The sequence below is a fragment of the Brachionichthys hirsutus genome, chromosome 13, assembly GCF_040956055.1.
Source record: "Brachionichthys hirsutus isolate HB-005 chromosome 13, CSIRO-AGI_Bhir_v1, whole genome shotgun sequence".
Lineage (NCBI taxonomy): Eukaryota > Metazoa > Chordata > Actinopteri > Lophiiformes > Brachionichthyidae > Brachionichthys > Brachionichthys hirsutus.
The window spans coordinates 11,029,124-11,044,066 of record NC_090909.1 but is presented as its reverse complement, the minus strand read 5'-3'; the positions used below and the strand labels follow the sequence as shown (position 1 = coordinate 11,044,066).

The 14,943-nt window shown below is 44.5% G+C and overlaps 1 protein-coding gene across 1 annotated transcript; it reads right to left on the bottom strand.

The window, feature by feature from the left end:
• Nucleotides 1-7: 7 nt before the first annotated feature.
• LOC137903472 (sodium/hydrogen exchanger 3-like) lies at nt 8-10,339 on the bottom strand (the record flags this gene model as incomplete). The annotated part of the gene is made up of 6 exons (XM_068747622.1): nt 10,006-10,339; nt 2,928-3,230; nt 2,511-2,671; nt 634-712; nt 323-500; nt 8-218 (listed from the first exon to the last, which is right to left on the bottom strand). Coding segments are annotated over exons 1-6 (1,266 nt in total), but the record flags the coding sequence as incomplete, so codon positions are not given.
• Nucleotides 10,340-14,943: the final 4,604 nt, after the last annotated feature.

Below are 14,943 nucleotides of genomic sequence, written 5' to 3'. Positions count from 1 at the left end.
GGATTCTGTACACGAAGATGAAGAGCAGCGTGAGGAGAATGAAGCCTGTGTTCCACACCCAGATGGCCTTATCGATGGCAGAGATGCCGAGGAACACGAAGACGATGGTCTCCGAGCCATTGGCTAAAACCTTCATGACGTATCGGACTGTGGTGACGGACCGCTCATCCATGTTGGCGTTGATGTACTTCTGGCAGCACATGCCGCAGAAGAGAATCCTGCGGGACGGGAGCACAACGGAACGCACGACGAAACGCGTTTACGCCCCGACAAAAGCGAGAACACGGAAAGCAAACGAGATGCTTGATCTGGGGGCGCTCACGAAAGAATGGCGGACAGGGAGAGCATCTCGGCCGTCAGGTAAGCGAGGTATCCCAAGACGAAGACGAAGCCGGGCTCAATGATCTGGATGTTCTTGGTGCATCTGGTCAGGAGAGAGATGAGCAGGCCAAACACGAAGCCGAGCAGGGAGCCACCGAACGCCACCACAAAGAAGGAGACTGGAGAAAAATGGGATGTGTTTACTCAAAAAAAATCGATTTATTTAACCGATTGGTCCGTGTTTGGACAATCCGCTGGAGCAGCATGTAAAAGGTATTCACTATTAAAGGGTTAATTATTGTCACTCCTTACTTATTCCTTTAATAATCTCCACAGCGTTAATTTTGGATCCTCCCAGTGACACAAAAGCATCAAATACATTGAAGAGCACCTGAGAGAAGAAGGAAAGGAGAAGCGCAATGAGGCAAGAATGGATGGGACACACATTCATGCTACGTTAGCCGCCGCCAAAGAGGCTACGCTCCATGCGTGTCCATTCGGGCTCTTCTTGTCAGCAGGATTAATAAAAAAAACTGCAGAACTTTGATTTCCGTGAAACCAGAATGCATCTCAATGAATTTCTGATTTTGGATAAAGTGAATTAAAGTGTTGGTTAGGAGTGTGTGCACCGTTCTGATAACGGGATTAATCTCTGGTCCAGCTTTTCATTTGAAATATGTTTTTGTCTCCTTTCGTCATCTTCAGCTTTGAGTCGCTTGTCCCGACGTTAGCCTGGATTTATTCGGATTTGATCATGATTTTGGGAACCCTCTACTAACGTTTGAATGCTTTGAAAATATTCCCAGTAGTCAAATGAGGAATATAACGCTCCAGTATCCAGTTCACAGAGGATCAGTTCATTCTTAGTTCTTTAACAGAATTAACTCTTTCAGTGCCAGCCATTTTCAGCTCAGCTTTATGCTGAGTGCCCCAGTTTTTGTGCATTTTTCCCGATATTCCAAGCTCCACATAATATTCTTTACTATGACTAACGCACACACCAAATGTAAGAAAGATTAAAGTCTCTTCTTTCATCAGAAAAAAACAAGTGTGTTCCTACCATTTTTGGTTCCGGAGTTATTTGTCGTTGAAGAGAGGCAAATTTCAATGTCAGGGTTGACAGATAATGTTTGGGTTAGAAAGAGTTAAATGTGGACGAAAGCCACAATGTGCAGAAATGCTTTTTCCTGGTGTGGTTTATTGTCACGTGCAGCAAATGCAAGAATCCACAACCTGAAGCAACAAAGTCTTCCAACTTCTCGTTGCTTTCATTCGCTGGTTTCTGAGATCACAGTCCACCAGAAACGTGTCACTTCCCATTGCAGTTTGCTTCAGCAACGAATGGAGTGGAGTCTCGTGATTCTTTAGACATACCAGCGACTTAATTATCAAAGGCGGCCACCTCAAGGAGCCCTCCGGGAGCGGCTGGTGCCTTCTGAAAGGTCCCATATCATGAAAAAGTCACTTTTCCCATGTTTCTACACTATTGTGGAGGATTTGGGTCATTATCAACCCCAAAACAGCAAAATAAATCATCCAGGCAATCCTGCATAGTTCCTTCTGGAAGAAATCTCCCTTACGGTGACCTCACAATACGAAAACATGCACAAGGTGGGGGCGTGCACATGCATGCACATTCATTGCATGAATTTAGTTTCGGTTTTGTTCCCAGAGGCTTTTCTGATGGAGATGTTTGAGACAGGAATGAGGGACGCTGTCCTGCAGCATCTGTTTGAGACAGGAATGAGGGACGCTGTCCTGCAACATCTGTTTGAGACAGAAATGAGGGACGCTGTCCTGCAGCATCTGTTTGAGACAGAAAAGAATGACGCTGTCCTGCAGCATCTGTTTGAGACAGAAACGAGGGACGCTGTCCTGCAACATCTGTTTGAGACAGAAATGAGGGACGCTGTCCTGCAGCATCTGTTTGAGACAGAAAAGAATGACGCTGTCCTGCAGCATCTGTTTGAGACAGAAACGAGGGACGCTGTCCTGCAGCATCTTTGATGTTTTGACCAAAGACTGGCTCAGATATTTCACATGCATTAAGTGCATGAGAACTGCGTTAACTTGTGGAAAGAGGGTATAAAATGGGTCCGTTAACGCTCCACGTCTCCGGCGTTTACTTTCCTCACGATGGACGCGTCAGCAAACTCAGGAAACGTAAAGCGCAGCCGCTTGATACGAACCACCGTCACGCCGTCGTTGAGCAGCGACTCCCCGAACACCATGATGAACAGGACTTCGTTGACGTGGACCTGTTCAAACACGGCGATGACGGCCACGGGGTCCACGGCAGCAATCAGACTGCCGAAGAGCAGATACTGCAGCAGACCGATGTCCAGGTCGCCTGCAGCACAGGAGAAGTTCTTCAGAGGCCACCGAGCAACGTGCAGGACAAAATAAGGGACAAGCATGCATTCTTGTCACAGTTCACAACAAATACTTAATTCCCACATCACAACCTAATCTAATAACAGATTAGAAATAGGATTAGAAGGAAAAAACGACATAATTGAAGATCCAACAATGTCTCTGAGCCCGTTCAGTGTGAGAAGAAGCCAAACTGATACATATATTTTAAAAAAAATCAAACCCCCTCTCACCCATGGCTCCTCCCTGGTGACACCCCCACAACGACAAGCCCAAACTGGCGGCATTCCAACACGTCCCGATGACGGCGTAGACCAGGATGGCGCCCATGTTGCTGAAGAAGAGCTTGTTGGGCATCGAGTAGCCTGCGTCCAGGATGATTTGAGGCAGCAGGTAGAAGAAGAACACCGTCGGGCTCAGGGTGAAGGTCTGGGCCTTGTCCGCACCCCAAATAATCCCGCCCAGGATGAAGCCAAAGCAGATGAGCAGGGCGCTCTCTGGGATCACGCTCGTCACGTAGTGGTTGGACTCGATGACTGAAAGAAGACAAGGGCAGATTTGATCTTCTCCAGTGGAAATGCATAATAACTCCATTTCAAGATGCCCGGCTGCACTGGAACAATCGTAAGGTCCCAGGACAGATCACGTTTTAAAGGAATAAACCGTTAAACTAACATTCAACTAGAAAACAACAATCAGAGATTGCAGACCCCGCCTCCAAAAGACTATTGGATCTTGTGAGACAGTAAACAGGGCTTCCGGATCAGAGGGGCCAAACCTGCTCTAGCTTGCTGCTCCGGAACGTACTACAAGACTCCTTCTGGACTCTTTTTCCCATCATGCCATTTGTGTCCCTCCCTCTTAAAGTAGCAGTTTACAGCACAGGCACGATTCCAGATGTAAAAATAATTCTAGAATCTGGATCCAGATCCGGATCAACGCCATTCTCGGGGAGGACCGAGCCACGGACAGAACCTTGCTTGTGTAAAAATTTCAAGTCGATTGGGTTACTAGTTTTTGAGTTATGCGCTCGGACAGACAAACAAGCAAACAAACAGACAAACAAACAGACAAACAAACAGACAGACAAACGCACCCAATTGCAATACCCTCGCCTCCCCTTCAGCGAGGGTAACAAATAGCCAATGATCAACCATCTGAACTGAGAGGGAATGGCATTTTGTTTTGTGCATGATTAACCCACGGTTGGCAGATCTCTCCAGAGGCACACTTTGGCTCGAGGTGAAAACTTAATGGCCTGATAAAGTGCCACTCGAGAGGACCAGCTAATCGGACCTAATAAGCCATTCAAATATACACATTTCATAGAGCTGACTTCACTTTCCAGCCCCCCCAGGCAGGTTTTCTTGTGCTGATTCAGACAGAGTCAAAGACAACTTTGCTTGAATTGGGACAATGAGTTTCCATAGGAAATATGAGGTATGGTTAAAGGTCCCAAATCATTAAATAACACAGCCAAAGGTAGAACAGGCAACATTACATTACATTAGGCTCAGCAGAAACAGATGTGATGTCACCTATTTTATTTACGGTTAATCAAATATCTGTTGATTATTATGCAGTCCCAATAAAGCCCGTTTTATTTAGTCATGAACAACTGATGTGTGGAGTGAAATAGAAATGTCAGCATTAAAAAACAAAATCTAAACTAGAAAAGCACTCAGAGAGCACAGACCTCCCCCAAGCAGCTCACCCCCCTCCTAACTGGATCTACACCGTCCACACGGTGATCTGGATCAGCACCAAAAGGTTCTACATTGTTCTTGGTATCTTTATACACCAACCGTGAAAAGTTAAAGTGAATCAGAGTTTATGTGTATTTTTAACTGATTCTTGAATCCATTAATGGAGTTTTCAATAATATTATTTTTCCTGACCTCATTCTGGATCAGATCCAGAAGACATTTTGCATGATAGTGCATATTGGACCCCTTTATGACTGTGATTTTTGGTGAGTGAATTGAATGCATATTTAAGAATATTTTTGGGGGGGAAAAGCCTCCATTATGAGTAAATAGGAACATTTTGATTTATTTTTTTGTATCCAGACAGGTAGCCGGATCGCTCTCAGAAATTGATGGGATGTAAGTTAGACCAAGACCCGTCTTCAGGATTTTTTTTTCATCAGGATCCATCCAGCAGTTTTTCCGTAATCCTGCTAAACGCAATGTGTACCCCCATTTATTTTTAAAATCGCAACAGTATCCTCAATCCGGATCCAATCCGGATGAAACTCGGTGGCGAGATAGAGGCCCCCGCCCTACACGACCGTGTCAAATTCCATAAACGTCGGTCGATAATCAACCGAGATACTGAGGAACAAATTCTGAAGCTCCATTGACTGCAACGATAACGGAAATTTCAAAGTAATCCAGAATCCAGAATCTCTTCTGGATCGTCACTAAAATGGAAACATTCCCAACATTTCATGAAAATCTCATCAAGATCCGTCTGTAACGTTTTAAATTAAAAATCATAAATAATATTATCTTTCAATCACAGCCATTTTAAAGATAGCAACTTGCTTTCACTTTAGAAGAATCAGATGGTACGCTTTTGTGTGTTTTTTTTGTCACTGCTTGTACTCAAACTGTTTCTCTGCTTGTGCTGGTAAAATTATTTTGCCGTTAGAAATGTTGATTTTTTTTCCTTTGCATGTTGATTGATTGCTGTTGCTGTCTGCAATCATCATCACAATATAAATTACATTCTCATATTAAATTACATTATTTGTGACATACCCATTTTCCCCAAAAAAGCCACCAATATCCATAAAGCGATGAGATAAGGGGTCTGCACGTGGTGCCACTTGAAGGTGACGATGGGTATCCCTGTGGCGCTGGAGCCGTGGCCGTGGTCAGTGTGATTGACGCCCGACTTGGGCTGGGGGGGCCTCAGACGAGCTTCCTGATGCGTCAGCGCCGCGTTTCCGTCCCCAAAGATCAGACAGATCAGTGACACGGTCCCCAACAGCCCCAGGGGCACACATCCACAGCGCGGCATTGGTTTCAGTAAGAATAAAATACAGCCCCCCCCCCCCTCAAATATATCCTCCTTCTCCACGGGTCCCGGCCGCCGTCGGGATGTTGGCCTGTTGGAATTCCGCTTCCTTCTCCTTTTGTGGGTTTCTCCTTCCTCCGTCTCACTCGCTCTGCTTTCTACTCCTCCTTTTCTCTCTAGTGTTCCATCTTTCTATCTCAGTTGACGACTCTGTGTCATCTTGTCGCCCACAGTCGGTCAGGAGTGAATTCAGGTGTGTGTGGGTGTGTGTGTGTGAGGTTGGAAGATTAAAGGAGGGGTAAATGCTGTCTGTTATTCAGTCACATCTCCAACACTCACCAGTAACTGTTTGGTTTGTGTTCTTTCGTGTGTGCGTAAGTCAGCGAGTAAGAGTAGAGGTCATTTGTGGGATGTTGAGCCAATAGCTGTGTGTGTGTGTGTGTGTGTGTGTGTGTGTGCGTTCCGGAATATTTCCACGGGCTCCGTCTCACAGATTTGCGCTGAGGAATGATTGACGCTGGCGTTACTCAACCTGGTTAAAGACTCCCAGGTGTCCAGACGTGAGACGTTTCAGTGAACAAGCTCGTTCCCTCGTCGTCCCGAAAAAGAATAAGTGCATTTAAAAATGCAAACACAGAGTCAAAATGTCCTCGGGTGAGATGCTGAGCCCTGAAGTCGCTCCTGGTAGTCGCTCCGCCGGTGGGCGAGCGATCGTGTGAATGTCGAGTTGTAAATCGGACGGTGCCCAGTCTGCACCGTGGACGGGGTCCACTCCGGCGGGGGCCCTGCTTGTTCTTGATGCTTCCATGGTTAGTGCCGTCTGTCCGTCCAGGGTTTCCCATCCACTGGCAGGTTTTGGTGATATCAGCCACTTCCTCTCTCTAACGGCGGCACCATCCAGGATGTTGGCTCCTCTTCCTCCTCACTCCTCACTTTGCACTTCTTCCTGCAGGGCCATCTTCTTGATGTCACTCTTGGAATGTCAATGTTTCATGCGGGGACAGTGGCCGCGATGTTCACTGGTCCTCGGCCTCCGTCTTTACGTTTAGCGTACAACCGGACTTCGGACAAACCCCTCGGTGCGTGGCAAGGAGCTTCGTTCTCTCGATATCTGTCTTTAGCGGGGTGTCTGAGAACTGGATACGTGTTTATGTCTTGGACCTTGTCTGGACTAAGTCTTTGGAGGTATTTGGACGGGGTTGACCTCTTTGCAGCTTCCTTGCGGTTTCTGTCAGCCTGTGGGATCCCAACATAATTGTAACTGTGTTTTGTAAATGGAACAGATTTATGCAGCAACATCTTATTAGCATTTAGCATTTAGCTAGCTTATTAGCATTTATAGTTCTATATAGCAGCTCTTTAGTCAGTTATGTTTTTGACTCTCCTCCTACCTGTCCGTGTCTCTCCATCTCTGTCATTCTCTCTCTCTCTCTCTCTCTGTTATTGTCTCTGTCTTTAGACCTCTCTCTCTCTCTCTGTCTCTCTCAACCCAGCCGGTCCAGACAGATCATCATCCACTATGAGCCTTAGGTTCTGTCCAAGGTTTCTGCCTGTTAAAGGGAAGTTTTTCCTTGCCTCCAACGCCAAAGTGCTTGCTCTTGTGGGTCAAGTTGGGTTCTGTCTTTCCCTGCTACTCCTGTAAAGTGCCTTGAGACGACTTTCTGTTGTGATATGGCGCTACATAAATAAAACTGAATTGAATTGAATCTTCTGCTAGAGGTCATTTCAGAGACGTCTCCCCTGATTTGCTCTGGAGTCTTGTTTTTTTCCAAGGCTCGTCTGTGCTTTCTTGTCCCTCCGTAAGCTGGAGTGACTATAAGGCCGGCTCGGAGCTCGGCTCACAAACAAACGCGTTGTTGTTGATTAGTGCTGGAAACGGGCGCTCTCTTGTTTTAGGACGCTAACATATCTCCAGCGTGAATGCCGATCAGGCTCCATTCTGAATCCTTATACACGCACACTGGTTCTCTGGATTTGCTGTTGTGCCACAAAGTGTTTTGTTTGGGAGTTTTTTTTTTTTTATGCCAACAGTTCCGTCCTGTTTAAGCACAACAAAGGACAATAGCCTCATTGCAAGGATGGACTGGTTCCACGATCGGTTGAATCGCATGCACAGGTGTGGACTGCTATGGCGGCAACAGAAATATCTGAGTGTGCTTAAAGTATAAAGTACATGATGCATTACTTAGTCAAATACGTTAATCATTCAACAGTGTGTTTGTAAATGCAAACGTGTTTCCGCCGTTGCTAAGCGCCGTCCACTGAATGATCCTGTTGGGTTTTAAATGCTCGAAAATAGCCTCCTGAAATTATTTTGGCTGCGCAGTCACAACTGAAGTGCTCTCGTCAGCCTTATTAATGAATCAGGCAAAATATCTGTTATAGCGCCACCTGGCTTTCAACTCCAACCTTTAAATCTTTCTACAGCTACACCTTCAACAGCAAAAAAAAAAAAAAAATGTGAAAAGGAGGTCACACAAATGCTCAATCACGACATCAACAAGAGCACAAGGGTCATTATGGGGGATGTGTTTTAGCGCAAACAGAGACACTGATATTAAAGGAGAAAATGCTCTTTTTCCTTCACCTGGAACGCTAATGTTTTACAATGGGAAATCGTTCCTGAGATCAGAGGGAACAAACGGCCGTGAGAAAACGAAAGAAAGAAAGCATTGTGAATCTGCATGGAGGAAATAAGATGTGAAGAATCGGCGCTATTGTCTGCACCAGGCTGAGTGAGTAGAAAGTCAACATTTATAGTGGGCACACATCATTTGTGTTTGGACTGGTGGAAGATTGCTTTATGCTGAGTTTGACCAGCGAACTTCATATAGAGATATACACACACACACACACACACACACACACTAATGCTCATTTGTTCATTGGTGAAAGTTTATCAATCCTCATCAGTTGGATCTTTATTTGAAGGGGAAGCAGTGACATTTTAGAGATATCATCTAATCCATGTGTAAATGTTTGCCCTTGCGATTTCAAGGGTCTAAATCAGCTCAAGGAAGTGCAGCGATTTGACGGTAATGCCGCCTGATAAGAAGATTGATTTTTTTTTAAAAGAAGAAGAAGAAAAAAAAACATATCACACTTGCTGATCAGCTTTGTTGACTTTAAAAGATTAAAAATACAAAGATTCAAATGATGAAGAACTCTGTTTCTGCCAGTACAAACACGGCTGTAACATTTTCAGCCAGAGGCAGAAAAGGCCACAACAAAGCAGCCAAAGCTCAATAATCTACTGTTACAGTCTCATTTCACTGCTCGGCTATCTGCGCCGGCATCACCTGCATCATGGCCCGTATTTGTGGCAAACACACACAAACACACAGACTTGGATGCATGCTTATTCATTTATATTGTACACAGTGACCCTTTTTGTATCTATTTTGTATACAAAAAATGCCAATGACTCTGTTACACGAACGCAAAAGGACAACACGAATGTGCAGGCATTATAAAGGAGGAAGGTCAAACTCTCTTTAGGCCCCAAATTAATTCATTAGAATTGTTGTTATTGCAGGGCAGAGGAACCCATCGAATCCTGGGCCGGATCGGGATGAGGAGGCGGATCAAGGAATTGCTCAACTTCCATATTCTTCCGCATCTATTCCTTATGCTGCTTCACTAATGTGCCATTTACAGCTGCGATTGCTACAAATTCAACAGTTTATTCCGCTGAATTTAAAATTGGAAAAATGGAATTGATCCGAGAGCGACGCTTACGATTGTTTTGTCCATCAAAAGGACGCTGCTGGCCTTCGGGGAGGATGGGCTCGTCTTATTGCCGTCCTATTCTCAATGCTTTCTTACACATATCCAAATTGTGGGAAAGTAACTAAGAACATTTCCATGAGCCCCGTGTTTTGAGGTACCCAACTAAGTATTTCCCGTTTGTATTTACTCCATATGCAAAATACTACACTTACTAAGACGAGAACTTTATGAAATCACGAAGCGGATGCTGATTGGTTGATCCGTAAGCCGTTTGATTCCATAGTGTATTAAACGATGAGTTGTGAGTGCGCGACGTGATATAAACCTTTGCCGAGAGGGACAAAAAGAAAAATTAAACACCTCCTATTTTTATTTGACGACTTATGATTGAATTAGATTGAATCGGTATTTGATCACAAGGAATAAAATCAGAGCCATTTCAGAGGTTAAACTACACAACCGTGTTTTTAATCTAGATCCCATTTACTGCTAAGACAAACGGGTCCATCACTGCACCGGATCAGATCTACAGCGTCTGAGGACACACTTGTTGGGACTCACTCAATTTGCAGAGCCAACTGACCAGGATCCAGAGGGCAACGAGGTACGGAGTCGAGACATGTTCCCATAACCACCTCACAATTGGTAGAGTGGTGATGGGCCCTTCTGCGTGACCATCTTCCCCGTGTCCACCGTCCTCATTTCCGCTGTCCGCATGCCCCGTGTCCTCGCTGGTGTCATGGCCTTCCCCGTGTCCGGCGTCTGAACTCGGGGTGTCCCCGTGATCGCTACCTTCTGTGGCGCCATGCTCCGCGTCATCCCTGGCCAGGCTCGGGCATCTGGACACCATCAGAAGCGTGCAGAGAAAAAGTGCAAATCTCCAAGTGGCTGCCATGTTTGGAAGACAGTTATTTAGGGCGCTCGGGTCAACTTCAGATGGTGTGAGTCTCTCATTCCTGTCCTGTGCTTCCTCCCTCCCTCCTCAGGTGTCTCTCACGTTGCTCCTGCTCTCTGTCCACATCTTTATCTGACCTGACAGTGTCCCTGACTCGGCTCGCCCCTCTGCTAAGGAGATTGCCTTTCATTGCAGGTGAGGCTCAGCCCATGCTGGTGCGAGTCCGTCCCCTCCCACTCTCCAACCAAACCAGCTCGTTTGTCCACTTTACTCAATGGAAGATTTGATGTTCTCGTACCAATCATGTGCTTCATTGGTGGCGACCTCTTTATGAGCGAGTTTTGACTGAGGCTGAACTGGCACCGAACAACACAGCCTACATCATTGTGTGTGTTTTTATGTGGAAGGGGCAATAATCTGTTTAATTATAACGTTCAGTTTGCTGATTATTATAGGAATACAAAATTAAACAGAAAGAAACCACTCAGAGAGCGCAGACCTCCGCCAAGCAGCTCGTTCCCCTCCTAATTGGATTTACACCGTCCACATGGTGATCCGGATCATCAGCAAAGGGTTCTAAATTGTTTTTAGTGTCTTTATACGCCAATCCGGATGAAAGCAACTGTTCCTGGTAAGATTCTCAACCTTTCCTAAAACATGTCATCAAGATCCGTCCAGAAACTTTTGTGTTGTCTTGCTAACAGACAGACAAACAAACCGACGCATGCAAAAACACAACTTCCTTGGTGGAGGTAACGATTCTCTGGCAACGCTGAATCTCAGGAATTTTTTTAAACAAGATGTGGACGATTTGTTTTGACAGCGTTTGTATTTCCCGATGTTTATTTACTTGGGTGCGTTTTGGCGTCATCCCCGTACATTTCTTGCCAGATGCGACGCCTCTCAATTTAATCGGCTGTCGGAACTTTTTTTTTTACTAATTCATAATATCAAAGGTTTAGCAAAAAAACAGAAATGACTGCCGTTTATGTCTCCTCTGATCATCTGCAGCCTTGCTACACATCTTACCCGCGCTGTGAGAGAGAAAAGAAAACGCAGTATCACGGATACTGTGTACAATATGTGAAAGGAATTTGAGAGCATCACACAAGGGGCAGCAAAAGCCTTCACACGTCACCTGAGTGAACGATGGCGGTGGAGCATGAGCGGAGATGCTCAGTTTAGGGGCTAACTTTGAAAGTGCTACATTTGTGTAACCAATGGCCATCAATAAATCCAGTTTCTCGAAGATGACCTAGCCGTCTTACCCACCTTGTGGATCAAGGTGGAGCCTATCCCAGATGACCACGGGGGGGGGGTACACCCTGGACGTGTCGCCAGTTCATCCAGGGTGCAACCATGCCGGGGCATTAGCATTACAAAACAATAAAAAAAAGAACGCAGTGCTCTGAACTGAAATTGCTGGAATATACGAATACAGTATAAAATGGCAGTGCACAAACAGTTGTTGTAAATAAGGTAAATCTTAGTAAAAACAACTACTAGTACCGGTACTGTGTATTTACGATGGTAAATACACAGGCTGAAAGAGGCAGAATTATATTAACTGGTGCTGAATCATTGTTATCTTATAACAGATACATGGTCTTCTAAATATGATCTAAATTGCACGTTTGTGGCTAAATGGAGATAAAATGAAATAGTAACAGCTTCTTTTGCTTAAATAGAGTAGACTGGCTGCCCCTGTGTTTCCCTGAGTTATAGTAATTGTATTATCCTATGATGACAGCGAGGCAGCTCGACCCCTTTGACGTCTCATCCTCTTTCCATACTGCACATCGGTGGCTGTGTTGAGCCTTCATTGCCGCTATGCGTGAGTGTTTAGGTGACAGAGACTCGGTTGGATGCTCTATTTCTTTTCCATTAGTCACTGTGACTTTGTCTTCCGTCTGAGCATAATGCCTCTAGTTACAAATTAAACCTATTCCCGCTGACGGAACCCACGTTGGAGTTCCATTCACTCGATACAAGGCAGAGCATACAGTTGGAATATTGGGGGAAATAAGGGCCTTCCCAGAAATACGGTATTTAAAACACTCCCTCAGAACAAAGTGTTTCTTCATAGCTTGCTTCCTGATAGTCGTCTCAATGCACGAGAAAGTTCAAGATGTTTCATGAGGAAATTCTACCTGTCGTGCTTTTTCAGTGACATTTTCTCTGGTTATGAAATTTAAACTCTTTCTTGTAATTATTAACTCGCAAACCGGCTACATTAGTAACTCACAGTTTCCATGCAGTTTCAATAACAATATAGGTGTTGCCACGGCTACCACATATTGTATATTTTGGACATGTCTCGGCGAGGGGTACGCATGGCGTCGGTTGAATGGCGGGGGCTGGTTTATAGTTAGGGTGCAGCGCGGGTGGGTGGGTGTCCCTCGTCAGCCGCTGCGTTGCAAAAACAATCGGACCTTACGCCAGTTGGGCGCTCGGGCCCAATGAAAGGCAGTCTGGTGCACGCAGGTGTTCTCTTCCGAGATGCCAGCATGTACCGTAGGAGAGCTGTTTGCACAACACTTCTGTTGAGAGTTTATAAGGAAACTGGCTACAGTGATCGCTACCCTGATTTAAGATACCAGATCTGACAGCACAAGTTAGCTGTAATCTGACGCCAACAGTCAACAGAGATGTTCCTGAGGTTCTGGATTGACCTTTCCGGGGTGTTTGAGAGGAACTGGATCAGACGTCCTCCGATCCGCCATAGGGGTTTTGGTATAAATAAAAGAATGGCATGCTTATGTTCCTGCCAGAATCACACACCTGAATCACAAAATAAAAAGTTTAAGTAAGGTACAGTTAATTCATCATTTCATTACAAAATATCTACATTATCCGGCCCAGCCTATAAGCAACCTAAGCAGCTGCTTAGGGGCCCCTGGCCACTAGGGGGCCCCCCCGACCTGGCAACCTTATTTTTCATTACGCAGGGAGCGATGTGCACAGCGTGCATAAAAACTGCAGCGCCTACCTGTAATCTTGGCAGCTATCCTGTTTGGGTGATTTTTTTATTTTTTTATATAAAGTTTTATATGAAAAAATAAATTAAGATACCAGATCTGACACCTCCAGCACAAGTTAGGTGTAATCTGATGCCAGGAGTCAACAAAGATGTTCCTGAGGTTCAGACTTGACCTTTCAGGGATGGATCAGACGTCCTCCAATCCGCCATAGGGGTTTTGGTATAAATAAAAGAATGATTATGTCATTGGAAGTTTTATCTTAAAACAATTTTTTTAAATGAATAAGTATATAAACAGTGTATAAAGATCATATAACCATTGCCAGGGGAAATCCTGTTTGGGTGATTGAAACCTGGCAACCTACAGAGTGACCTTGGACCTGACCTTGCTCTGATTGGTCAGCCTTATTGTAAACAAACTAGTGTGGAAGCAAGCGATGTGTGATACAAACAGCGGTCTGCGGTCGTCACTCGGCATCATGTCTGAGAGAATTGATCTGTCAGGGACCCAAAAACCGAAGAAGAAGAGAAACAACAGTCGCAAGGTGAATATTTAGTGTTGTTTTGTGGGACTCAGTTGTGAGTTTTACAATCTAGACCGGGTTAGTTGTTCTGTTAACCGGACAGCTATAGTGTAAATCCTTATTGAAGAATAGCTTATCTTAAAGCAAAACAAATCGGGAGTTATATTTGATTGCAATCTGGACTTCACCTCACGCGTCAATTCTACTGTTCGATCGTGCTTCTTTCATCTCCGATTAATTACAAAAGTAAATCACATGCTCCAACAGTCAGACCTGGAGAAAGTAATCCACACACTCATCTTCTCAAGACTCGATTACTGCAATTCTCTCCTGTCTGGCACAAACAACAAACCACTGTCCCGCCTCCAACTAGTGCAGAACGCAGCGGCGAGGCTTCTTACTGGTTTTAACAGACGCCATCACGTCACCCCAGTCCTTGCTTCGCTGCACTGGCTGCGAGTCCAATTTAGAATTGATTTTAAGATTTTACCGATCACTTTTAAAGCTCTTATGGGTCTGGGCCCAAATATATTTATGATTTATCGTTGTTATATGAGCCCCCCCCGCAGCCTGAGATCCTCGGGTCGAGGTTAAAATCTAAAGGTGACCGAGCATTCGCCATCAGGGCCCCTCGGCTTTGGAACGACCTGCCTGAGAATATACGGCTTGCAGATTCAGTAACTTCTTTTAAAACACTTCTGAAAACTTATTTATATAGACTGGCTTTTAATTGATGGAGTCATCTGTTTTAATTACTTTTCATTTATTTTAATTTATTTAATTTAAATAAAAAATTTCTTTTTTTTTTTTTTAACATTTAGGATTATTGCTGGGTACCTTGTCTCATCGATTGTGCCTTGACGCCACTGTTGCTTTTACACATTTGTTTTGCATTGATGAATGTTTGTTTACTATGTATTTTTTGTTTGCATGGTTCATATTTATTTTTTTATTGTCTGTAAAAGCACTTTGTGAATTTTATTTCCAAAAAAGTGCTATATAAATTAAGCCTATTATTATTATTATTATTATTAAAGAAAGAAAGCTACATCACCAATCCAATGCAAATATATATTGCCATTTTTTTCTTTCCTCTCTTC